General features: G+C 48.4%; 1 protein-coding gene across 1 annotated transcript in view; it reads right to left on the minus strand.

Annotated features, from left to right (window-relative positions):
* The window catches only part of COL18A1 (collagen type XVIII alpha 1 chain), a 112,601-nt gene that overhangs the window by 79,513 nt on the left and 6,956 nt on the right, over window positions 1-26,132 (minus strand). Inside the window, exon 2 of the mRNA XM_075069885.1 lies at window positions 1,330-1,874. Within this exon, the coding sequence (XP_074925986.1) occupies window positions 1,330-1,874 (545 nt within the window). The remainder of the gene's footprint in view (window positions 1-1,329; window positions 1,875-26,132) is intronic.

The raw sequence follows: 26,132 nt of genomic DNA on the forward strand, positions 1-26,132 counted from the left end.
TTAACACCCTCGTGAACCCGGCACCATTCAGCAGCATAAAGCTTTCTCCCCACAGCACTGCAGGCCAGTTCTGGGGAGCGACAGTTCCTGGTCTGTCTCTCACATGCTGTTTTTCTGCTCTAGAACCTTTGTTTTCCAAACTGATCATGCTTTTGCACCGAACAAGCAAACACCTGCCACCTACCAGGAACGCTGGTTTCAAGGCTCTTACTAAAATGTGAAAGATTAACTTCCCCACTCCAGGGCAACCTGAGAACAAGCAGGTTGACCAATAATTATTAACAGTTCTGGTTCCCCTGGGAACATTTAGTGACCTCCCTCCCTCCCCGTATTAAGTCCCTTGGGTCTGAACTGTTGCAATTATAGTCACCAGCTCAAATAATTTTTAAACTTAGAAACAAGGGAACTTTGTGATTCTATGATTTGTGAGACTAGCAAATTTAAAAACAAACAATCATCGTTCTTCTCGGCATATGTTGTTCCTGTACAACTGTGTGCCAGGTGAAAGGAGTTCAGTCTAAGACAAAATTCTAACTGCAAGTACTACTGGTTGTTAGAAATAACTGTGCTCTGTTCTCAGGGTAATATTTCCACGTAGGTTTAAAAGAGTTTCACTTACAACATTGCATGACCCTGTTAAAATGCAATCAGTTTTAAAAACATGTCTCCACTAATCACCTGCTCTCTTTGCTTGTCTCTGTATTTGCAACTATCTTGGCAAATAGTCAAATATCTGATAACAAAGATAGACTTTGGTGCCATTAACATTTTCCAGCTATCACACAATATTTTCTCAGCCAAGCCAACAGGCGGCAAAGGAGAAGTATTTTTAGAAGAGCGCAGATTCAAACGGCTCTTCACGAGAGAGCATGCACTTACTGTGTCAGGGACTTGAAAAGGGTAATAGAACAGTGCTAGGTGCAGCGGGAATCGAGCAGCGCCACTGAATTCCACTTGCATTCCATTCCACATGCTATCGCTCCCATTCTTGGAAATGATATGCAAACTTTCCCACTGCAAACGATGTCTGAGAAATGCAGATACATGCTCTCCCATAAGTGTTCACTAGGACGTTGCCATAGCCTCTGTTAAATATAAAACCCTTTTGACCCCCAAATCCAGGCAAAGCCCCACCAATGAGGACCACATCTAGGCCAAGTTTCAAGGTTTCACCTTCAGCTATTTTGCTGTAGTCTTGTTAAAAAAGGAATAAACAAACAACGAAGTTACATCTCTCTCTTTCTCTCACACACACACACCTGCTCTCCCTATCCATTTTATGCTCCTGATTTCATTGGAACCTGTGATTTTGGGCTGTGGGGGACTTACCTGGTATTTATCTGGATCAGCCCCTCCAGCCTGAGCCACAAAGAGCCCAGACCCATCCTCCAGTTCCATCTCATCGGGAGAGCGCTCAAAGCGAACCCGGTGAAACTCCTCACAGTTCAGGTACAGAACCACCTCATCATCCTCCACACTGATGGCAAAGCGAGTCCACTCGTTCACTAGGGAAGGCACGGAGAATGTTGCAGCTGCATATGAGCTCTCGGAGCCCGGCTCCGTGTAGTAGAAGATGATCTGTTGCTTCCTGTCCTGCACAGCAGAGAGCTTCACTCCGACATAGATGACCGTCTGCGAGGCATCTGTGATGGCAAAGAGCACGCCGGCCTTGTTGGTGGTGGGCTGAACATGGAAAAGGAGTGAGAAGTCTCTATAAAAGGGGCTAGGCAGGTGGTACCGGGCCACTTGACCGGTGTTGGCATCTGATCCAAAGACATAGGCGTGAGTGTTGTCGGGGCCATTGACTTGGGTTATTTGCTCCGATGGGGGATCTCCAATCAGCTGCAAAAGACTGACTTCTGTGCTGAAATGTTCTGAAAGAGAAGAAAAAGGAGACATCAAAAACAAGCACATCACGGTTCAATGCAACAGCGGGACACGCCCCTTCAGAGCCTCGGAGGGGAAGATGTCAATGCTCAGTGCACCGGAACCACAGGCCCACAAATGCCACCTGCAAGAGATCACCTTGTATGCTGACGCCAACAGGGCTCTGTGCAGATACACAGAATGAACCACGCATGTGCTGCTGCCCGGGTAGGGCCCATGTCAGCCCACATGCTGCAGGCATTTAGGATGATTGGAGCAGAGCATAATGGCTACAGTGCTAACCGATCACACCAGGAGTAATACTGGTCCCTAGGCTTCCCTTCCTCACTGCAGTCTGCACTGCTCCCGTGCGTCAGGGTTGGGAGTCACTGAGATGAACGGCATCTTATTAGCTGACTGGCCAGGACTCTGGGTGAGTATTTTAAAAGTGCTGTTGTTCTTCTGAAGGTGTAACACAGTGACTGGTTCACACTCCCATCTCTGCTCATTTGTTTCTGGCATAAACTGAATTAACCCTGGTTGGTTCTGTAGCTGGTTAGCCTGGACTTTTTAAACAATCTCTTTCATGGGTAAGATTTTACTCTGGTGCACTGGTGTTAGGGGCTGGATAAATCTGATCTGAACTGGGGGCACTGGACTGTGTATGTTAGGCACCTGACAATGAGGCAGCCATGGGGCTAGCTAGATTGGCAGAATCACTGAGACTTCTCTCCCAAAGATGAAGACAATCAGTGAGGCAAACGAGGTTTATAAGACCCTCTTTCTGATCACATTCCTTTATGTCCACCACAGAGGAAACTCTCCTACACGTCTTCACTGAGGTGGGAAATACCACCTCTGGAACAGAAACAAGAAGCCAATCACATCAGGAGCAAGCGTGTTATTGAAGCAAACAAGGGAGATACATTTTGTGTTTCTGTGCCTAGGATCTGAGACAAGCAGACCCTACCACAGCAGACCATTAACAGCGGTTATACAGAGCCACAATTATTAGGAGCTTTGCAGGCAAAGGAGCATGTTACATTTTGAGAGCCCCATTCATACACTGCACATGAAGTGTGCTCTGCTGAATCAGGGCCTAAGTTAACTGGGTAAACTTTTTGTTCCCACAACAAAAGAAAGTACAGTATGTTAGAAGTGAGGTGCGAGGGGCTCACACCCCCGTTGGTACAGACAGGCAGTGCTGGTGTGGTTCAGCCAAGGTTTTTAATCAAAGGCTTTATTTGGGATCGCCCCCTTGTGCTGTCCCACATTACTGAAGGAGGCTGGTATCTTCAGATAATGGGAGCTGGATGTGAGGTGTGTTACATTAGAGTCACCAGCTGTCCGGTGTCTCTCCTGACCTCAGAGGAGATGGAGTGGGCTAGAGAGCAACTAACGCACTGAGCCCAGGAGAGAGAAGCTGCAATCCTCGTGCAAGCAGGGCCGGGAGGACGCACCAGCAGTGAGCAGTCAGAGCATGACAGCCTTAGGGGTGCTGTGCTTGGATTCATACAGGAACGTGCTCATGGCTTGTGACAAACAACAGAAGCTTATTCTTCAGCTACACTTGCCAAACGTGGCCCAGAGAGTCCAATAACAACTGTCCCCACCCGTCTTTCCCATTTCCTTTCTCTGCTTGTAGTGTTTAGTTCCCACCTGGGGCAGTGGGAACTGTTTCCAGTGGAAATGCCACAGTACAGCCAAGGGGGAAAGGAAGCAGGCAGCACGTAGAGATGGAATTCATACAAATGACAAACATGTCTCCTTTCTCTGCAGTTTGAGGCTTGGCGCGCCAGCTGGCACATGCATAAATATTACTAATTATTCCCTTATAGCAACCAATGGTTACAGTTCATATAAATCACACAAGAAGATAGCGTGGAGTCCAAGAAAACACCTGCTGCCATCCATGCCTGGCCTGCCACCACGACCCCGGAAACACTGCCTTTCTCCAGCAGCCCAGGGTTTTAATCAGCAGAGGGGAGTGTGTGCGTGTGTTACGTGCCTGAGTGCTATGCAAGGACGAGGCCCACACACACAGTGAGTTATCTGGCTTTAATGAAGATAAAGTGACACATCCGCAACGGGGACTCCGGGCTTTGCTGTCACTTAGGCGGGGAACCCAGCACCGAAGCTCAGCTCGGCCTGGGTCGGAGTCCAAAGGCAGGTTCAATGCCCTGCGGCAATTATAGTATCATGCTAATACTATGCAAAGCAGCTCATACATATGCAAAAAGAGACTTCCCACAGGCTATGTCCGCCCTTTGGCCTAAGGCCATACAAACTGGTTTTAACCAGTTAGAAGCAAGTTATAACTGGCATGCCATGTCCTACAATGACTGGCCACTTGGCAAGCAGGGGCTTTTCACAAGGCCGCCGAGAAAGCGGAGACACCCTAGCTAGGCCGTGACACAGTCTTCCGCAGTCCCCTACATCGTGGGACCCAGGGAGGGAAGTAAGGGTCATGTGATAGGTTTCTCTGTTCCCTGTCAGATTCCCCCAAGGAGAGCAAACACATGCTGCTTCCTTCAGGGGTTTACGGGAGAACTCCCTCTGTGTCTCAAGAGCGCATCACGTTGGACAGGCCCAAAACAAATTAGCTCTGAACTTGGCTCTGGGGTGGCTTCCGACAGGGCAAAGCAAAGCACAGGTACGGGGTAAAGGCCGCTGGCACTCGGCAGCCCTCCCAGGGTTCATTGGGAGTGATATCAAGGGCTTAAATTCAGCCGGAGAGAGTTCGCACCTGTGAGTGACAAGACCAGACAGGCTTGTTCAATAGAAAATAACCATACTGCCCGTGCTGGGACTGATCTGCTGTGGGAACGTACAGCTCCACCGGTCTAACGTAACGCAGCCCCGCGGCAGCCCAGAGTCGTGCAGCAGCTCCCCCACAGCCATGTCTGCCCTGGGTCAGGAGGTGTGACGGCAGCACACGCAGACGTACCTGAGCTGACCTTGCGCGAGTAACAACTACAGCCTGCGGCAGAGGGCAGCCTCTCAAATGCACACCCGGGTCCTGGGCAGCATTGTGTTCGAGAGGCAGGCTCGTGCTCCTGCCGCACCTGCACGGCTATTGTTAGCAGAGCTAGTGAGGTTAAGGGTAGCTCATGTCTGCCTGTGCTGCGATCACACCTGCTGACTGCTGTGTGAATACATCCAGCTGCTGTGCGCAGGGCTGGTTTTAATGGAAGCATCAGAATTCTCATTCCCTGCTCTCCTCGTCTCACATGGGCCCAAGCTGCTTCCTGCTGTACCTTAAGGGCCATTGGTTTCCCGCCTGTGAAGATTCCAGCTCCCCACAGCCCCAGCTGGCAACTGGGTCATCACAGGGAACCTGGAGACGGATCCATTCACTGTCTGGAGCTCATGCACTACTTTTCCCCAAGAAGGCAACCGCCTGCATGTGTGTTTAAATGCCTGTGTCATGGTATCTAGCCCCAATCTGAACCTTAGAGTCCAAAAAAATGGGGTACCAGCATGAATTCCTCTAAGCTTAATTACCAGCTTAGATCTGATAAAGCTCCACCACTCAGGACTTGGAGTGCCTGATAAATCTGGTTTCCCCAAAACCTTCCCTGGGACCCCAAGACCCAGATCCCTGGATCGTGACACAAGAAGTAACCCTTTCCTTACCGTTGCTCCCCAGACTTTCCCTCCCTGGGTTACCCTGAAGATCACTGTGATTCAATCTCCTTGAATCACAACACAAAGAAATCAGGTTTTTTCTCCCCTTCTTCTCTCCCTCCCAGATTCTTCCCGCCCTGGATACACTAGGAGAGGTAGACAGATTCAAGCTCCATGAATCTAAAACACAGAGGAAATTCACCTTTCCTCCCCCACTACTCCTTCTCCCTTCTCCCCACCAATTCCCTGGTGAGCACAGACTCAGTTCCTTTGCCTTAACAAGGGGAAAAAATTAATCAGGTCTTGAAGAGAAAAAACGTTTAACAAAAGAAAGGAGAATAAAGATAATCACTGTAAATTCAAGATGGAATATTACAGGGTCTTTCAGCTTATAGAAACTGGAGAAAAAGCTTCCTCCAGCAGAAATACAATTTAAAATACTTCCAGCCAAATACACGTTAAAACTCAACCAGCCGGATACACATTTGCAAATAAAGAAAACCAATTAAAAAGACTAAACCGCCTTTCTACTTGCACTTACTACTTGAATAGAAAATTAGAGCCTGTAGTATGTCCGGTCACTCTCAGATCCCAGAGAGAACACAGACAAAGAAAAGAACACACAAACAAAGACTTCCCTCCACCCAGATTTGAAAGTATCTTGTCTCCTGATTGGTCCTCTGGTCAGGTGTTGCAGGTCACTGTTTGTTAACCCTTTACAGGTGAAAGAAACATTAACCCTTAGCTCTCTGTTTATGACACCTGGATGCCTGTTCAACCCGTATCATGTCTGACTGGCACTAGACGTGGCACACGCGGGTCAGAGAGGAGGGTACGTACGAGTGCCATATGGAGAGAGACGGAATGTATCTCTCCCACTCTGCCCAGTTAGAGATGCACCATGCCAAGCAAGCCCCAGGCCAGCAGTCTCAGCCATTAGCACTGACCTGCACCCCACATGGCCCTGGGAGCCTTGCTACACTCTGCTAGTTGCAGCTTACAGATTGCAGAGGTACTTGGGTTCTAGAGGGAGCTGGCCAGAGCTAAATCAGGTTCAGACCCATGTTACAGCCAGAATTAGGGTCGTCGTTTCTATGCAGCATGTGACGTAGGTGGGGGAGTCTCTATCGAGTGTAAGCAGCAGTAAGGAAATGGTGAGGGCTCTCAGAAAAAGGCGTTCTCCTGGGATAACTCTGCTAGCCAACAGAACAAATTAAGTCTGAACTATTGCACAAAAGTATCTGTCTGAGCCTGGCCACTCAGGTAAGCTTCGTCTCTGGACTAAAGGCTTTGCCATCAAAGCCCACGGTGCGGTGCTGTGGGAGCGTATTTAGGAGGGGCTGGGGGCACTCCAGTATGAAAAGGACTCAGGGTGTTGCCCCGCTGCATTTGAAAGCCCTGAGTCCTGCTATGGCGCCAACTTTCACACTCACTAAGTTACAACTCAAATGCAGTTAAAAGGAAAACACAACATGCTACAGGTTAATTGCTTAGCAAATAACAGAGGATGGGGCAGACATTGCTCTAAGCTCTGCTTGGCCCTTTCCCTCCCCTCCCCCAGCTATGCTAGCTTGCATTACGCTGCTGCTGCCCCCTGGGCACTGAAGAACGTGGCTTTTGACAGCATCCTTTGGTGCCCGGTGCTCTCGTCAGATGAAGCACGTGTACAGCACTGCTAGTGCCCTCAGCATGCGAACATGCTGCTTACAAATCACAGAGACAGACCAGCACTAGTCCAGATCCTCAGTCGTGATTCCATTCCCAAGGCCACGCTCCCACGTGCCCCAGCTCCTAATGGAGAACATTGCAAATTATGAATGCTCATGTAAAGCAGCATCTGTTGCTTTCTGGCAGCAGCTGCGCTCTGGGGGCCAGTTGACGCTAGCACCTGGTTCAATGGAGTTTCAGTTATTTGTTCTTGGATGGAAAATTGAATTCCTCCTGCAAGTGCGCTGGGATTCCCTGCAGTAAGTCTCTCGCGGCTCTGCTGAGGGGTCATGCTGCAAACTTCTTCCTGCGAATGTGAACTTAGCAACACTTCCTTCCCCTTCTGTTCTCACAGCTCAGCCACCAGGAACTTACGCAGTTCTGAGAACTCTTAGCCAGTCAGCCAAAAAGGTTACAGAAAAACCTGAACCCCAGGGCTGGGAATCTAACTGCGCCACAGAGAACTCCAGGTACAGACCAGTGTGCTTGGGAAAGTGCAGAGCTGCATCCCAGGGCAACATAATTCCCATAGGCCTGGCATCCACAGCATGCACTGGCTTAGCTAAAATCGCTTTTCAAGTCAAGTCAGTGAAAACACTGCACACCCGGCCAGGATAAGAATAGCTTACATTGTCTGCACCCAGGTCAGAGAGCTACCATGGGGGCAGTGCATGCTCACCCTGCTCAGGACATGCTGGTGGATCCCAAAGGAGGTATTTTAAAGAAAGCTGTTCTAGCCCACTCCCAGCAACTGGGCTTGGCTGTGGAATTCTAGGCCCCATGCCAGAGAAGAGGTCAGTCTGACCATTATGGCCCCTTCTGGCTTCCGCATCTTGCAACCACTGGCGGAGCACAGGACTGGTTGGCAATGGAGTGGATAGGTCAGATGCTTTCAGGTAGGGACAAGCTCCTCAGCACAGGGTAGGAGAGGAAGTCAGTGGAAGGACTCAGATGCAGGCAGAGTGATGGGCAAGGACAATTGCCTGAGCGGCAGTGGTAGTACTCTGAATGGGCTCGCAGGGGATGAGGTTTCGGTTGTCAAGCCATGAGATAAGGGGATTTGGTGGTATGGACCGAGAGGAAAGTCTGGATCTGCTCCCTGAAACACAGGCCAGCATTTCCAATGATGGGGTCAACAGCAAGATGTAGGTTTTACAAATATTTTGCTTTTGCAAAATATTGCAAAACCAAATTCTACACATACAAGAGAATGCCACGTCAGGTTGAGACTTGAAGGCATCCTAGCCATGGGAGTCGGGCAGCAAAGGAAGCGGTATGAATTGACAGAGCACCACACTGATCCATCAAAGGCAGACAACTCAAAGTCTTCGTTAGAAAGTAGGAGGCTGTGGGAGGAAGCAAAGATTTGGAAGGAAGGGAGAGGACATAAGACTGCTAAGAGAGCACAAGATCCCCAGAGACTTGAGGAAATATCCACATGTACAAGCCTAACACTTTGCAGACAATGGGGTGACATCCGGTTGCCACCATGTGCATTTCCTTTAAGCCCCGTAGGCATGCCACACCACAGGTCCATAGTGATAGGCGTGCTGGAGGGGCCTGGGCCTATTTAACGAGTGGGTGTGTCCGCCCCCTGGGGTACCAACAGCAAGTCTGTAGCCCCCTCTATGGGGAGCACTGCCTGTGAGAACAGAAATAAAAGTCCTGCTCCAGCCCTACCAGCAGTGCCATCCAACCTCACAGACTCCCTTCCCCCGCCGCATGGGAAAGTCTCCTGGATTGACACTCCATGCCTGGCGTCTGAAAGCTTCCAGATGAGCTAATTACAAGAAGACAAGCCCTTTTATTCTTCTCAAGGCATGTTGGGATTTTCTAGCCAGAAGGGTCTCTCCTACCAGCCCCAGCTGAACATCTGGCTCTGTGCAAGTCAGCAGCAGTAAATTCCTGTTGTTTTGGTAACCCTGTGCATCCTCTCCCCAGCGCCCACACATTGGGTGCGAGATTTTTCCTAGCATATGTCAACTGTTAGCTGGTGCCAACTTGGAGCAAGTATGTTACACTGCACTGCCATTTAACTCCCAGTTTACCAAGAGCAACAAATCAATCCCATTACCCTGCAATTATAGCTGCTCCTTGTTTTGTTCTGAACACACAACTTCCTCCTTTGATCACTCCAGCACCTGCCAAATTCACAAAAACCTGTGCAGCCAGATTAAACAGAAAGCTGAAGCTAGAAGTGGCAGTGGTGCAAATGTACAACAGGGCAAGATACAGTCAGAAATGTGCCCTGACTCACTGGCCAGGGGCTGTAAAGACCCCATGGCACAATGACTGAGCACTGGCTGATCCCCGACTTCAGATGAAATTCAATGAGCTGGGTCCGTTGCAGAAAGTGTGCAGGCTTCAGCCCTTAGTAAGCATGATACATTCAGCCTTTAGGGATATTTTGAGAATATTCAATGAAAAATAACTTGGTTGCTCCACTGAAGGCAGAGAATGAGAACATTGGGATCCTGGTAGCCCGCGCTCGCTCAAACGGTGGGTGAGACAGTGTCCCTCACAGCCATATAATGTGCACTGCAGGATCTGCAAGAGCGAGGAATTAATGCACTGAGTACTCACCCTTCCAGGAGAACAGCCTTGGGGGTTGTGTGGTTTCAGGTGTTTTTCTTTGTCCCATTCAGATCTATAAGAACTGAGACTGTTTTTGTGGCAGGGGAGAGGAGGGAACCTAAGGTGAAACTGTGATCCTTAAGCGAAGCCCATAGGGCACCTATACAGCTGTTACCACAGCTAGTACCAGCCCTCTACACAGTGCTTGGCTCCGCATCCCTGCTACTCCCCTGGCAGACCCTCACCACCCCTCCGAGTTCCTAAGGCGAGAGCAACCGTGGTGCTGGCTCTGTGACACAAAGCGTCTCCAACTTTCAGCCCCTTCCTGCAGGACCTACTCCCCACAACAGGAGCAAAGTCTAGCCTGGCCTGAATGGCTGAGCAAGGGTTTATGTGGCAGCTGAGACTGGGGTCACAAGGGACCTCTGAGGAACAGCTGCGCTAAAGAATGCTGTAGATCATCACTTGCCAAAGCCGTCTATGTAGAGACTGTAGGCTCTCCAGGGCAGGGAATGTCTTGTCTTTTCGTTATGTGTACGCCACCTAGCACAGCCGGAGGGGTGTGTGTGTGTGTCTTGATCCTTGACTGGGGCCACTTGAAGCTACCACAATACAAAGCCAAATAACTTTTAACCAGTGTCCTCTGAGCTGACTCTGCATATTCCCACTCAGGGGTATAGTAAAAGCCGCATCTAGCAGGGTCAGCTCTAATGCTCCTGTGCCCCCCACATCCCTCCCCTCAGCATCACGATGCACTGAGGGCGAGGCAATTAAGGGGCAGAGCGCCCTCACCACTGCAGTTCCTTCCCCCACAAAGATAACAAGGACTCTGACAGAGGGGAAGGCAGGTGGGGAGTGTGACTATGCAGAGTCATCGCCAATAACTCCAGTTATAGGCAGGGTTCACTTCTTCTTCGAGGGCTTGGCATATTCTCACTGATGGGACAGACTGATAAGGAGTGCTGAAAACTACCCTGGAGGCAGGCCCAGAGTCCTGGTTGAACATAAATTGAAGCACCGCCTTGTTGAATATGGTGGTCACCCCGCAAGCTAAGTCCAGAGCATAGTACTTGGTGAAAGTATGCACCCAAGTCCAGTTTCAGCTTTGCAGCTTTCTGCAACTGGCACCAGCCTCAGGCAGGCAAAGGAAGCAGCCACAGATCTAGTGGAATGTAGTCAAATCGCAGCAGGTAGAGACACTTCTGCTAGTGTGTAGCATTCAGCAAAATATTGTTTAATCCACTGAGAAATAGTCTGGGAAGAACCCAGATATCTCACGTGGTTCTTGGCATGACACAAATAATCTAGGTGACTTATGAAAACCTCTTACTTCTGTCCAGGTACTAGGCAAGAGCCCTTCTATCATCCAAAATATGTAGAACAATTCCCCCTTATTTAAAGTGCAGCATAGGGGAAAAAATCCAGCAAATGAATGGTCTGATTGATGATCTCCTGAGGTCCCTTCCAACCCTAATAATCTATGATTCTATGAGCAAATCAGACACCATCTAATGTTAAAACGCTGTGATCAGGACTGAGAATTACCCTGTCCTTATGAAAAGAAGCACAAGGTGAGTCAGCCACACGGGCATTCAGTTCACTCACTCTCCTGGCTGATGTGATGGCCATAATGAAAGCTATCTTGATAGATAAATGATAGAAAGAAAACAGTCAAAGATTCAAAGGGTGAATACACCAGCATGGCCAATACGAAACTGAGATCCCAAGGACAAACAGGCTCTCTCACAGAGCAATACACATTGAATAACCCTTTCATAACTGAACAATGACCAAACAGCCATCTACCATCAACTAGAGAGTGATATGCAAAGATGGCTGCCAAATAAACCTTTAATGATAAACTATCAGGGGTTATCCAGCTTAAGTACATTGGTACTCCAGAACACAAGGAACAGGAGCAGAGACAGGAGAAACAGGTCACTCCTTTATTCAAGTCTGATGTTTGGACTACTTTAGATGGTAACAGTTTCTAGTCAACTGTTTTCACACGTTAATTAGTATGTCTCGCACAGACGAAGAACATGATTGCTCAAGAGCAGGCAGAGACAGAATCTGATCGCCCATGCCCTCAGGTAAGCTTGTGGGCTTAGATGAAAGATCCTGCTGGGACAGGAGAGGACTCATTAAAACTCCACCAGAAGTTGAAGAAGAACAGTAAATCACTGCTAACATGCCAATCCAGGGCAATGAGTATCATCCGTGTATTGTCCTGTTGTATCTCCCTTACCACCTCTGAATTAATGGCAAGGGGGAAAATGTGTACATCAAGCCCTTCTCTCAAGGTAAGGAAGGGATCTGGAGCAGAAGAGGTGATACTTTCTGTTGACCCTTGGTCTGAACAGGTCCAGTACTGGTCGACCCCAGCTGGAAAATACAGTTTGGACCAACTGATTCTTTAGGGACCATTGATGCATCTGAGAGCTGTCTCTGTTGAGCTGGTTCCCCTGCCAGATGCAGGGCCAGAGGACAAATGTCATGACAAATACACTAATCCGACAGACATCACTTCTGCACACAAGAGTGCATAGTGCCCCCAATCCCTCCACTAGCTGACGTGATGTCCATCACCACCTGCACTACCCAGATGGAGGGATCTCTCCTGAGAGGACCAGTGCCCTCAAACTGTCAAATGATTCAGATGCTCTCTCCAAATCTTTAACAACGCGTTTGAAAACGCGTTTGATGGACCTGGAGGATTGAACTGTACACCTCCAGCACAATCATTCTGATTGACCACCAGTCTGGATAGACTAGGAGATTCTAAGGCATGGTGATCAACAACTGAAGGGTGTCCTAACTTGGCCTGTAGACCTGAGCTATCCAGTGTTGCAAAGGGCTCGTACTTAGATGCACAAATTGGACCATGCAAGTAGTGGCTGTCATAAGACTTATGAGATATGCAATGAATTTTACATTGCTAGATCTATAACAGGTGCTGGCTCATCTTGATAAATCTGTCCTCTAGCAGAGACACTCTGCCTTCCATGGAGTCTAGCATGGTGCATATACAGGGGATCCTTTGTGAAGGGGAGAGGATCAACTTTCGATAGTTGAGAAAAAGCCAGAGATCTGAAAAGATATTGGTTGTGAAGCTGATAACAGGTGGTCTTCAGGAGCCAGTCATCGAAATAGAGGTAAACAAAAATACCCTGATTTCTCAGATGAGCCATTACCACAGAGAAACCTTTTGTGAAAACTTTGGGCATCCTGAAAAGACCAAATGGAGCACCCTGTACTGGAAGTGGTGACCAGTCATCTGAAACTGAAGGTATTTGCAATTATTTTGGCAAACTGAAATATGAAAACACTTGTTCTTTAGATCGAGTGTTGTGAATCAATCCATGACTGATCATGAAGGAGACAGGACATCTCTTGAATTGGAAAGAGACAGTGGAGGGTCTCCTTCTAGCAGAGGGAACCCAGAGAGCGAGCTGTCAATCCCACGCCCTTCAGTTATCCCATCAGTTTGTCTGCCTTTTCGCTGAGAAGACCCTCTTCTTCAAAAAGAGGGTGCTCTGCTTAGTTCTAGTGCCCACAGCTAGAGAGGAGGAACAGCCTTGCGGGCTCCTGACGGTCACAGCAGATGCCAGTGAGCTGGAAGAAGAGCCCAAAGCACTAAAACAAGGCTCTAAGTGTATGTTTGGCTAGCTTCTGGCCCTCTGTTAAGATGGCATTCGCCACCCTTCTTCTGTCATTCAGCAAGTCCTGTAAAAATAAAGTCATCTTTTCCCACAGATGACATCAGCAAAGGGCCATGACCACCTAATAATTCGCCACTCTAATGCCCAGGAACAAAGAGAACATCTTTCTCCCCACTTTCCCCCTCTTTATCAGCTGGAGATGAATGTGATAGTTCAGATCTAGCCCTGTTACTGGCAGCAGCCACCATCAGTGAGTTAGGGAGAGCGTGGGTGGGAAAGTCGGAAAACGCCGGAGGGCATGTGATACAACTTGTCTGCGTTCTTAAATACAGGCTGTCAAGAAGCAGGCACAGTCCACACGGATTTAGCTGGCTGAAGCAAGCCTTCCAAAATGGATAGAGATAGTCTACTCCTTGAAGCAGCCCCAATGATATCAAACATTGGGTGAGAAGTCTCTTTCACAGGCACTGCAGGAAGATTTGAACATGGGACACTGTAAGATCCACCAAATTATGGAACTGCATAGCATCCTCGGGAGTAGAGAAGGCCAAAGCCACCCTGATATATTCATCCAGTAGTAAACTGGTCTCATAATCCATTTCCAGATGCTCCTGATCAAGCAGAGGAGCTACCTCCTTGGACATCCAGGCATCACTGTCGGTAACGCCGACAGACCTGGAGGAGTCAGATCCAAGGATCTTTGGACCACTAGATAATTAGCAGGCAAAATATTACCTCTCCATCCACTCAAAGGGTACTTAAACTCCTGAGGTGGTCCCCAGTAAGGCCACAGGCCCCCAGACTGCCAGTATCCCCAGCAACTAGGGGCTGGGGATGTGCCTGCAGAAGGTGGACCATAGGGTGGTACAAAGTGAGCCACAGCTAGCTCTCTGTATCCTTCCTCTAGCTCCCTTCTTGTATTCCTGTGGACTAGCAGTAATAATACGACCTGCAGAGAAGAACGGAAATCCAGCTCTCTGCAGAAACCCTGTAAGAGTCCTAGGCAGAACAATCATAGGGTGCTTTGGGGGAAGACACCAGCATCTTATGGCCTCCTCCTCCAAACAGGGGATGAAGATGACGACCTTGGTTCCACGGAAATACGTATCCTTTTGGAAACCCTGTGTTTCCCACTGGAACACCAATGAAGTAACTGGAGTCAGCAAGTGAACCCAGGCTGTCATGGTGACAGATCTCTCCGGAACGTAGGCAGAACAGACCCAGGAACAGACAGCGGATCCATGGATGACAACATCAGATCCGATGTTAGCCACAAACCCATATCACTTGCTATGGAAGACGGACTGGATCTTCACTTCGGAATCACTGTCAGACAGCGGATGCACTGGAAGCAGCACTGCTGTCAGTGGCCATTTTGTCTCTATGCTACTTTTCCTTCAGTGCTGTGACTGGCAGAACTGAAAGCACTGACGGCCCCAATTCTGATGCACTGAGCAATTCCATCTTCCTGGATCTGGAAGTGGAAATTGGAACAGGCCAGGGATTCTGTTAGCCTCAGATTGTTGGCAGCAATGAGATACGGCTCTGGTATGGATGGCTGAATTCTCTCTCAACCTCTCTTCCCAACCACGTGGCTCTCAGTTTGGACACTTACAGCCTCAGGGATTTGACTCAGGGAGATGCAGGAAACGAGTTTGACCCAACAAGGGTCACAGCTTCTTGGAACCCCCCTTCAGTCACTTGGAGCTGTGGTAGCCACAGGGGCTCTTAGACCTAGGATCCGAGTCCTGTCCGGGTTCAGAAGGTCTGACCTCAAGGGCTTCCTACAGGAGGAGGAGCTGCAAGACAGTCTCCCTATCCTTGTGTGCTCCGGGAGGAAAAGTTTGACAAATTGAACACCCAGGAGGGGGACTGCCCTTCCCCCAGACACTTGAGGCACTGAATGCGCTCATCAGATGCCGAGAAGGCAGACAGACAGGAACTGCATCACTTAAATCCCAGCTTCTTCTGTTTCTTTGATTCCCTCATAACCCAGAACTGGAAGAAACCCTAATTCATTAACTATAGGGAAATGAGCTAACACTATCTATTTCTAAGCAGAAAAAAACTCCGACTCCTAAGAGACTGGAGTGGTTCACATATGTCACAGCACATGGCTGGAAGGAACTGAGATAGTGAGGGTGCTCCTGCCCCCTTTATAGCTTTGCTCTCGGTGCATCGTGAAGCTGGTGGGGGATGGCGGAGGAAAGAGAGGAATGCTCTAGCGCATCTAGCTGGTGGAGCTCGGGCTTTGCCTCCCCCCCCGCCCACACACTAAGGGTGGTGGGGCTTGGGCAGGCTTAGGCTTTGGTCCCCCCTCCTGTGATCATGTAGAAACTTCTGTTGGCAGAAGGGGGTTGCGGTGCAATGAAGTTAGAGAACCCCTGCTCTAGCGGACACGGCTAGAAGAGGGTTTTTACTGCAAGCTACCACAAGGTGGCGCTGTACCATAAATGGCAATATGCAGAGACACTCGGAGAAGAATTACAGCTTTGAGACAGGAGAGAAAAAAGTCAATATATTCCTGTAACACCTCTGGTCACTGTAAGGTTGTGACACAGAGACCCACTGGCAAAGGGTCTCAGTTCTTTGCAAATAACTCTCACTTCAGACCTGACAAACTCATTACACCAAACATGTCTTGCATCCGACGAGGTGGGTATTCACCCACGACAGCTCATGCTCCAATACGTCTCTTAGTATATAAGGTGCCACAGGACTCTTTGCTGCTTTTACATGTCTTGCAGGATATTTAAAGGTAACAAAAAGTTAACAAAACAAGGAATCTGGTCAGAGAGGGTGCAAGCATTCAGTAATTCTCAGCATTACCGTCGTACAGAAAATCCCAGGAAGGGATCAGGGCCCCACACCGTACACACACATATGGCCCGTGCCCAAAGAGCCTCGCTTTCCATCAGCCCAAGCTGAACACTGAAAGCCACACGACAGAAATCAGTTCAAGAAAACAGACATTCCGGGAGCGCAGCATCCCCAGAGGAATGGAGCAAATTCACACACTTGGCAGTGAAGAGGCAAACATGCAGATAAAGTCACTGCTCCATGTCCTCCTCAGTGCACAGGGAGCTCTGTGAACAAACCTGTCCCTAACCAGGGTGATGTACACTGCTCCATAAGTACCGGAGGAACAGCTGTATCGCTGCAGCTCTCATGTGATCACCACCATGATAGGCAGATTTCTAAGGTCCTAGATCCCTGACTCCCCTGGACTGCACCTTTGACAATCACCTCTCTACCCCTCGAGGTAGGCTGCAGAGAATCATGCTTACTGTGGGGGGCTCTGCAATGCAGGAGGGTTGACTGTCTTTTAGAGCCCAGGAATAATTTGCTTGACATAAAAAATAAAGTACCACTGAGAAACCCCGGGCGGTTTGAGAGAAACGCTAACCACATCTTAACTCATTGCCTCACAAACAAGCCAGTCATGCTGGATTTGCATCTATAGTGCCACCACTGCCCATACAATCTCAAAGAAAAACGATCTTTTGACAAACTTAAAATAATGGTCACCAGAAAAATGGCCATGTGGATGGCATCTATCAACTTTTTTATTATAAAAGACACAGATAACCGAACTCCCTAGAAAACACCTACTTCCACTGGCCGCTGAAATGTGTGAAGCACGGAACATTTATTGTAAACCTTCGCAACAGAGACAAAACACTTTCCAAGTATGTAAATTGAAGCCAGCTGATCGCAGCAGCTGTTGTGTGCAGTTCTGTATAGTGCCTGTGATCGAACCATGGAGTGGTTCTGGGAGAACAGGTGGCGCATGCCCTCAGAGTCTTTCACTTTACGGTATAAACATAGGGAGGCAGGTAGACCTACAGTTGGAGCACTTTGCTTTCTCTCATGCCCCTGCACTGAACTGAGATTGTGCCTCCCTGCACAGGAAGCATCACATACTTGTGGGAACAGGCAAGGAGGGGATAACATTTCCAAATCTATGGATCTCGGTAGTATAAAGCTAGATGCAACTCTGTGTGATGGCCACAGCATCCTGTGAAGGTGTGGGATTGCCTCTCCTAACATATGGCCACTCCTCTCCGTTTACAAAGGGGCCATAGAGCAAGGTGTGGGGCAGCTTTTGAAGTGCACTTGAGGCAAATGTGACTATTGTAGATACACTATCTTGCTCTCAAAATAGCTTGTCAGCGAGTCGATTTGGGAGAATTACATGGTTTTAGTTCCAGGAGTTAGTGGAAGTATTTCAGCGAGCAAGAAACTATTATTTTAAAGGGGATCACTCAAGATTGTTTTTTTCCAAAATTGGATTCAGTCAAGTCTGACCTCTAACATAACACAGGCCACAAGTCCCTGAATTAACTTCTGCTTCAAGTCCAATAGCTGTCCTGGAACGAGAGCATCTCTTTTAGGAAAACATCCAGCCTTGATTTAAAAATGTCCAATGATGGAGAACCCACCACCAATCCAATGGTAAATTGTTCCAGTGGTTAATCACTTTCCCCATTACACATTTGTGCCTTGTTTCCAGTTTCTGAACATGCTTCTGGCCCCCTGAGCACATGCAGCAAAGAGCTGTCAACTTAAAAGTTAGACTATCCTAAAGCACCAGTGCTTTACCTGAAACAGTCCATCAAGATTCATCTCTCAAAAAGTTCAGAAGTAGTTCAGTAACCAGCACTCTCCTTGTTAACCCTGACATTTGAGTACCACCCAGGGGGCCAGTCAAGCTCCTGTGGCATTGACTGCTGTACAAAGAGCCAGTGCCTTTCACGTGGAAATTACTATCAGAATTGCTCAAAAAAGACAGTTACCTTTTCTGTAACTGGTGTTCTTCAAGATGTGTTGCTCATGTCTACTCCACAATAGGCGTGCGTGCTTGTCACATGCACTGGTGCCATGGGGGGGAGTGCCCCCCATAACAGCAGTACCTGCAGGGGGGGAGTGCCCCCCACAACCCCTGGAGTGGTGTCTGCCTGGCGCGGTATAAGGAGAGCACACTCCCCCCACCCTCAGTTCCTTCTTGCCTGACAACTCCGACACAGGGGAAGGAGGCCAGGATGTGGAACAGACATGAGCAACACATCTCGAAGAACACCAGTTACAGAACAGGTAACTGTCTTCTCTTCTTCGAGTGATTGCTCATGTGTATTTCACAATAGGTGACTCCGAGCTATATCTGTTGGAGGTGTGTAGGAGTTCACAAGTTCCCAGGATGGAGGACAGCTTTGCCAAACCTGGCATCATCCCTGGTGAACTGACAACCACGTGGTGGCCCCGCAGCCGGATCCCCTGGCCACGAACCCGGGCAGGTATTTCAATGCAGAGACAGAGCTTACAAATTCTGTCCCAGCAAACCAGGGCAGAGCTGAAAGCGACTGTGTGAGCAGGGTGGTGCCAGTGAGGCTGACAAGAAGAGGAAAGCAGACAGGAGTTTGCCAGCAGCGTGGGTGGCTGCATTCAATGTGAAAGACTGCACAGAGCTGTGTTCACTTCTAGGGCTGGCCAAGAGATTCCCCAGTGCTGCCGACTACAACAGCGTATTGTCCTATAGCTGTCTGCAGATGGGAATATTACAAGAAAGGAATGCCAGAAAACTTGGGATGTGATGCAATTATTTTGCCCCTGAGCTGGTGCCATGAATGGAACAGCTGCTGTTCCAAATCCCCAAGTTGCTGAAACTGCCCACAGTATCGTAGGAAGGCTGATAAAACCTGTGCTAGAGGGTATATTGTCTTTGAAATAACTAGAGTCTCCTTGAGCCTATGGGATCCATGCAGAGCACTCGGGAACACAGCATTTCCCTCCCCTGCCTCAGCATAAATTATCAATCCCTTAAATCCCCTAAAGCAACAGCAGAAAAAATAAAACAACTTTTCGCTCTGTAAGACGAGCAGTGGGAAGAGTTAAGCACGCGGTTAGACGGTGCTGAGGGATGCAGCAGTTTCTCCTACACACGTAAGAGCTCAAGGTGACAGCAGTCCTTCTCCCTTTGGAAAATACTGGCCCTGATCCTCCTCACTCCTACAACACTTTACGCCAGTGTAAACCCTCGGGGGCTGGTTCCCAGTTACTCCATTTTGACCATTGGGCAGGAACAGAGGATTGGGGGTCTCCGCCACCTTTACACTCCCTATTTTCTGAGACCATGCAGGGACCTGCCTGGTGGCAAGTGAAAGTTGGAGCAACTCTGAGGCTGCTCTAAGTTATGTTCCACTTCCCACAGCCCCTTGTGGCCGCAACTCCCACCTTGCCACTGACAGGTTCAGAAACCAGACTGCAAAAAGTTTGCAATTTGAAAACACTCTCACGAGTCTGGGGACTCGACTCCAGCTCCCTGAACGCCTCTGGCCAACTAGTGAAATGTCTCTGTTGCTTCTGGAACCCAGACACTGGAGCATCACACTGGCATGTAACACGAACCAGAGACTGAACCTTACACAAAGCGATGCTGACATGAATACCGACTTCTTAAGCTCAGTGCACAGCCTAGGAAACCATGGAAACGGTTCAAAGGACATGCACTCTCTAACAGCCTTCTAAGGCCCAGATCCTCAGCAGCCCGTGCGACACACAGATCTCACTGCTGGACTGGGGCCGGCTCCACACTAGCACTGCCCGCTCTTCCTCCCTCTCTTAAAGCACAACTTGTTTTAATCAGACAGTCTCTTTAGATGTGCATTATACAGTACACAGACATATCCCTCTTGACCCGCGGAGCATCAGAAACAGGCAGCATTGAGTTCTTAGGAATATTAAGAAGTAATGTAGTTAATCTGAGTGTGAAGAAAAACTTGAAATTCCCATGTACTCAAAGCTAAGACATATTTGTGTGTAGAGACAATATTTGGCTTTCATGTCCTAGCAAAGGAATGAGACAGCAGCAGTGGAGCAACTGCCTAGCTGAAAGCAGCAGCCTTTCCACGCTCAGTCGTTGCTCTCACGCAGCCTCGGATGTCAGACCTGTTTTCCGAGCTCTCCATTGTGTGCGAACAGAACCCAAAAGGAGGGACTCCACAAGAAATAAGAATGGCCATACAGCATCAGACCAAAGGTCCAGCTAGCCCTCCTGTCTTCCAATGGTGGCCAGTGCCAGGTGCCCCAGAGGGAATGAACAGAACAGCTAATCATCAAGTGAGCCATCCTGTCGCCCATTCCCAGCTTCTGGCAAACAGGCTAGGGACACCCCCCTGCCCATCCTGGCTAACAGCCATCGATGGACCCATCTTCCATCAACTTATCTTATTCTTTTTTGAACTCAGTTATACTTTTGGCCTTCACAACATCCTTGGCAAAGAGTTCCACAGGTTGCCTCCGTGTTGTGTGAAAAAATACTTACTTTTATTAGTTTTTCAACCTGCTGCCTATTAATTTCACTTGGTAATCCCTAGTTTTCTTGTGTTATGTGAAGGAATAAATAACAGCTTCCTTATTCACTTTCTCCACACCAGTCATGATTTTATAGATCCCTATCATATCCCCCTTAGTCTGTTTTCCAAGAACACTACCAATTTTTTAAATCTTTCCTCATATGGAAGCTGTTCCATCCCCCTACTCATTCTAGTTGCCCTTCTCACTTCGCACATGGGAAGGGGGAGCTTGAATTAATGTGGGATGGGGCGGTCTTGTCATGACCACCACAACCTTTCCTACAACCTCGGCTTTGTGGCTCCACATCTCCATCATTGATAATTACAACAGCAAACAACGACACCAACAGAAGGCTCATAACATTGGGTCTAAAAGAAATGACATCCTTCTGTACAAGGTACAGTTGAGAAATATGGCAGCTGCTGCTTTACAAGGAAGTGTGAAGCCACAACAAGGAGGTCACTTCCTCACTCTTGGCAAACAACTAGATTTTAAAGGGTCACCCAAACATTCACAAAACAATCCAGACGACAAGCTGTTATAAGCCACAGGGAAAGAGAACTGCTTTCTCTGCTCATTGCAGTTTTAGGCCAAGGAACAAAGTTTCTTTGAATAGAAGCCATCAGCTTCTGTTCAGGTGTCAGGATGAGGAGACACCTCTTTCAGTTTACAGTAAAACATGTTAATATTTCTTCTCTATTAAAACACACACACGGAAGAGGTTACACTCGCCGTGCACTCTTCCAAGGACTGGAATGAACGTTAGTCAGTCCGGTACATTTTGATCCTAACCATCAACCTTTGGAAATTATTGATCATACAATCAAGATAAATATTTGCACCTACAGAGAGCCCAGGAGAGTGGAGGCAATGTTTCAACCCACTTTAAATATACCTAAAACCTTTCACAAATCTCTATTGAAAAGAACCAAAAATATTCCCAGAGCAGTGATGCCAGGTGGCAGGGCCTTTCCCGGACTTGGCCTGAGCACTCCGCAAATGGAACAGCTTTAAAGAGAAGGAAATGACGAACCATTCCTGACATCAACAACTCTGTGACCTGGAATCACAACACACTGCATCAAAGATGGCAAAGCAGCTCAGTGCTGCATGAGGCAGAGCATCAAACACCATGGGGCTCTTCGCAGAGGCCGAAGTCGCATAGCAGCAAGCTGGTGTTAATGGATACATGCAGAGGGAAAAGAACGGGGAGCTGCTGTAGCAGAGAACTAACATGGGATGTAAGAAGGTGTAAAGTATAGCACCACTGGCAACTCCAATCCTTCAAAAATCATGAGTCAGGCCTCAAAAAACAGGAGGTTGACTTAAAAATCATGTAATTTTTATAAAAATCACAAACACTCGGTTCTCTGCATTTGTCTCCTGGCTTCTGAACCTTCAGGGCATACTTTGGTCACCTTTACAGACCTCTCTGCCAGCACAAGGGCTAGAAGCTTATTTTATTTTTTTTAATGAGAGCAGAGATCAGTTCTCACCTAGTCACTTGACTCCTGGAGCTGGGGCTTTAAGGAAGAGATTGAATACCACGAGTTGGTACTGCTTAAGCACGTTCCCCCGACTCTCACACTCCCATTTATTGATTTCTGGGACCCTTTGGCAGGTAAGTTACACCCTGTGGGAGCCCCAATGGGGTGCAAAGGTTCGCCAGGCTGCAGGATTAAAAACCCAGGGAACAGTACCCTTGTAGGTCTGAACTGGAACTTTACTGAATGCTGGAACATCCTGGGGCAGTGCATGGACCTTATAAACCGCAACAATTGCATTGGTATATTCTGCAGCCGAATATTGTGTGCCAGTGTGGTCTCACAACAGTCACACTAAACTCCTTGACACTCAACTCAATAATGCTATGAATATAGTGTCAGGGACGCTCAAATAAATCGACTCCAGTCGACAGGCTCCCAGTTCTACTGCACATTCATCCTCCAGAGTAGAAGAGCTGCTCAGACATCTCGCTTTCAGTGCAAGCGTGTCAGTGCAAACGCAAGAATCCTGCTGCACGATGACCTGCAGAACCTGCCAAAAATGAGATTAAAATCCTGCAGCCCTCTATGGAACCGCATCAAGACCCTTATACCCAACTTCAATGCTGAGACTCAATGGAGAATCACATGGAGCATTTCGACCACTCAAAACAAACAGCTCGTTGTTGACCCTGCCAAGGACCCACTGGGTTTTATGTCGGAAAGATGGATGCAGATAGAATGGCATCAGGGCATCTCGTGGGAGATGTGGACAAACCCTCTTTAAATGGAAAATGAGGCGAACACCTGCATGCGACTGTGGTCACCAGGCACAAACGATGGAGCACATCATATCTGAGTGTCCCCTTTGTTCTTTTGGACGTTCACCAACTCACTGCTGTGGCACTGTGCTAGCTATCAAACTCAGATGTAAATTTGCAGTTGTTGCTACGTACCCAAGCCATACGAAAGAAGAAAACTGAAGGCTCCAGGAGGGCTGCCTCACCAGCCACACCCCTGGCTATGCTGTACCAATGCCAGACACTTCCCTTTCCAGAGCTCATCACCAGGGGCTGGCAAAAGAAAGGAAGCTGCAATTCCAGGGCAGAGCACAGCTCCACTTCTCAGCAGGAACCCCTGCAGTGATGAGTGCTCACCGGCTCCTCCGCCTTCTGTCACTCCCTGGCTTAGCGGCTCACTGGAATGACAGACCTATCCAGGTCTCTTCGAGGACATGCTTTTCAGAGACAGCCCCGCCCGTTGCACGCAGCACGTAGTGCTCCCGGCTTGCGCAGCTATAGGAGCCTTGGGATGCAACTGTATGTGGTGGAGGTGGAGGCGGATTTGTGGCTCCCTGACCCACAACTGCTCCGGCTGCCATGGCTCTCCCAGGCTGGGCAGCATGGAAGTGTGGTAGCACTATGGCCATGCCCTCATCACATCCCTGCACTGGAGTCATCCCCAGCTGTTCACTCCAGCTGGATGGTCCCTTTGCACTGCTGGCGTGACCCTGTGGCCAAGGCAGGAGCCAGGATCTGGCTCTGGATTTGTAACAGCTCAGCTGCTCCTGCTGGCTCTCCGCCACTCACAGGAGAATCCCTCACCATTCCATGCCAGGGAACTGTTCCTGCACCTGTCCTGCTCAGAGGCACAGGGTCAGCCCCAGAGCTGCAGGGTGTGTGGGGCAGCTGGTGTCCTGCTGCCCAATTTGATTTGTAAACTGCTCTGTCGGTGCCTTGGGTTGATATACCTTCTGTATACCTTCGCTTTCTGAGAGACCCCTCCCCAGTGCGAGACACACTAACAGAGCCACTCCCAGGAGGGAGCATGCTCAGACACACAGAGGGATGGAGGGATGAAAGTGTGAAAGCTAAATCTTTTGAGCCACTGGTCAGGCCTTATGGCCAACAGTGGTGTTTCCAGTTCCAAGAACTCATGCCTTCCACAGGTTCAAAGAGCCCGCTGGAAAGAGCCCTGATACCCTGCTTGGCAAACTAGAGAAAGAAAACAAAGCTGTTGTGTATCAAGAGAAAACAAACAATGAACCTAATTAAATATCATGCAATTAAGAAATTAACCCATACTAGTGGGCTGGGTTACCAAGCGTGGTAAAATACAGCAAAACAGGGCAAACTTTACACAGCTTCTCACATCTGCATGGAACAGCCAGGGAAGGGGAGAAATGGGGCAAGTTATGTAGCCTGCTAGGAGACAGAAGTCCAAACCGCTCTCTTTCTGCAGTATCCCATATCCACCCCTGTGGAAATCCCCAAGCCATAGCAAATTCTAACCTCAGGCATGCAGCAGGAGCAGCTGAACTGTTAAAAAAACCTCAGACTACACAAATAGCCCATTGCCCTTTAAACACCCTAAGAAAAGTGAAAATCCAGAGAATGTTCTATAAGTAGCTTTTCCCTAAATACAAAATGGTGAGTCAGCTGCCTGGCTTTGTCCCTGCTCACGGCCCCATTTCCATAAGCTAGCCAACAACAGCTATCCCAGCTTGCTTTTCTTTTTTCGGACTATTAGCCTGGGAACTTCGGGTTGTGCACGCCAATACGCCCTTGTATGTAAGTGTTGAATGACCAACAGCATTCCTGAGAACATTTAACGTGCACCCTCGAGGGACAGCCTAAAACAGTAACTCTTCAGAGTCAGGGGCAGTTATTAATGAAAGGTCAAAGCCCGTAGGGAGCCATTCTTACAACCATAAGAGTATTGCAATTGTCGCTACACTCTCCTCCTTCCCTCTGGTCAAACAGACCATCTGCTTCAAGGCATTCTGGGGGCACTTTATATTTGCTGATTGGAATCCCCAACATAAAGAACTACATTATTTAAAATGGGCCTTCAAAGTCATTGCAATTGAGCTATATTGACCTTAACTAACTCCACAGACATGACAAAAATAAGAGGAATAAGGAACCTACACATACATGCAGCTCCAAGACAGCTGGCCAGGCCTGTCTGGGATAGTCAGATGTTCTGTTCAAACTAACTGGTGGTGTGGTGAAAACATCCAGCAGGACACATCAGCAGTTCCAACCACAGCGAAAAGATGATCCATGTCTCCTAAAAATATTCCCGTCACAGTCATTCTAACACACTGATGAAAGCACCCTGTGGTACTTCATTTCTAGCTAGGCTAGAATGTACGTGTACATTTCATCAAGCATGATGCAAGTCCTGTTCTCCCGGGCAGGCATGTACAGAATGTAAGTGTGTTCACAATCAGTGACACTGCTCTGATTGGTGTTTCTAGCCCTTAACAGCCCCTGTACAGTTCACATGTGCGCACAGACACACACTTTTTTTGGTTGACTTATAGTAAACAAAATGCTGCCTCTGTTGCCCCAATAATGGGAATCAAATATTTGCTAATGTGTAAATAATTAACCACAACAAAAGGAACTCTCTCAGCTGTCCTGTGAAACACCTTAGGGTATCCAGAAAGAAATGTAAACAAAGCATAGTGCAAATGTGGTCATGGCTCCTGCACTACAGAGTACAACGGTTACAGGGGAAGGAGAAACACAGCAAAATTTGGTCCATAGCTTCCAGTAATTTAGCACCCTGTCTCTGGAGAGTTACTGGTGCCTCATGGGAAGCTGAGCTACTCAGCTCAGTACTCTTCACCCCTCTTACTGCAAGGACTAGCCCTGGCTCAGGCCAGGTCTACATTGCGACTTTAAATCGGTTTAATGGCCAATATACCGATTTAACGCTGTATCCGTTCACACGACGTCGTCATTAATATCGAGTTAAACGGCTCCTTAAATCGATTTCGGAACTCCTCCCAAACGAGAGGAGTAGCGCTAAATTCGATAGTGATAACTCGGATTAGGGTTCATGTGGACGG

This window comes from Chelonoidis abingdonii, chromosome 10 (genome assembly GCF_003597395.2).
Source record: "Chelonoidis abingdonii isolate Lonesome George chromosome 10, CheloAbing_2.0, whole genome shotgun sequence".
Classification (NCBI taxonomy): domain Eukaryota; kingdom Metazoa; phylum Chordata; order Testudines; family Testudinidae; genus Chelonoidis; species Chelonoidis abingdonii.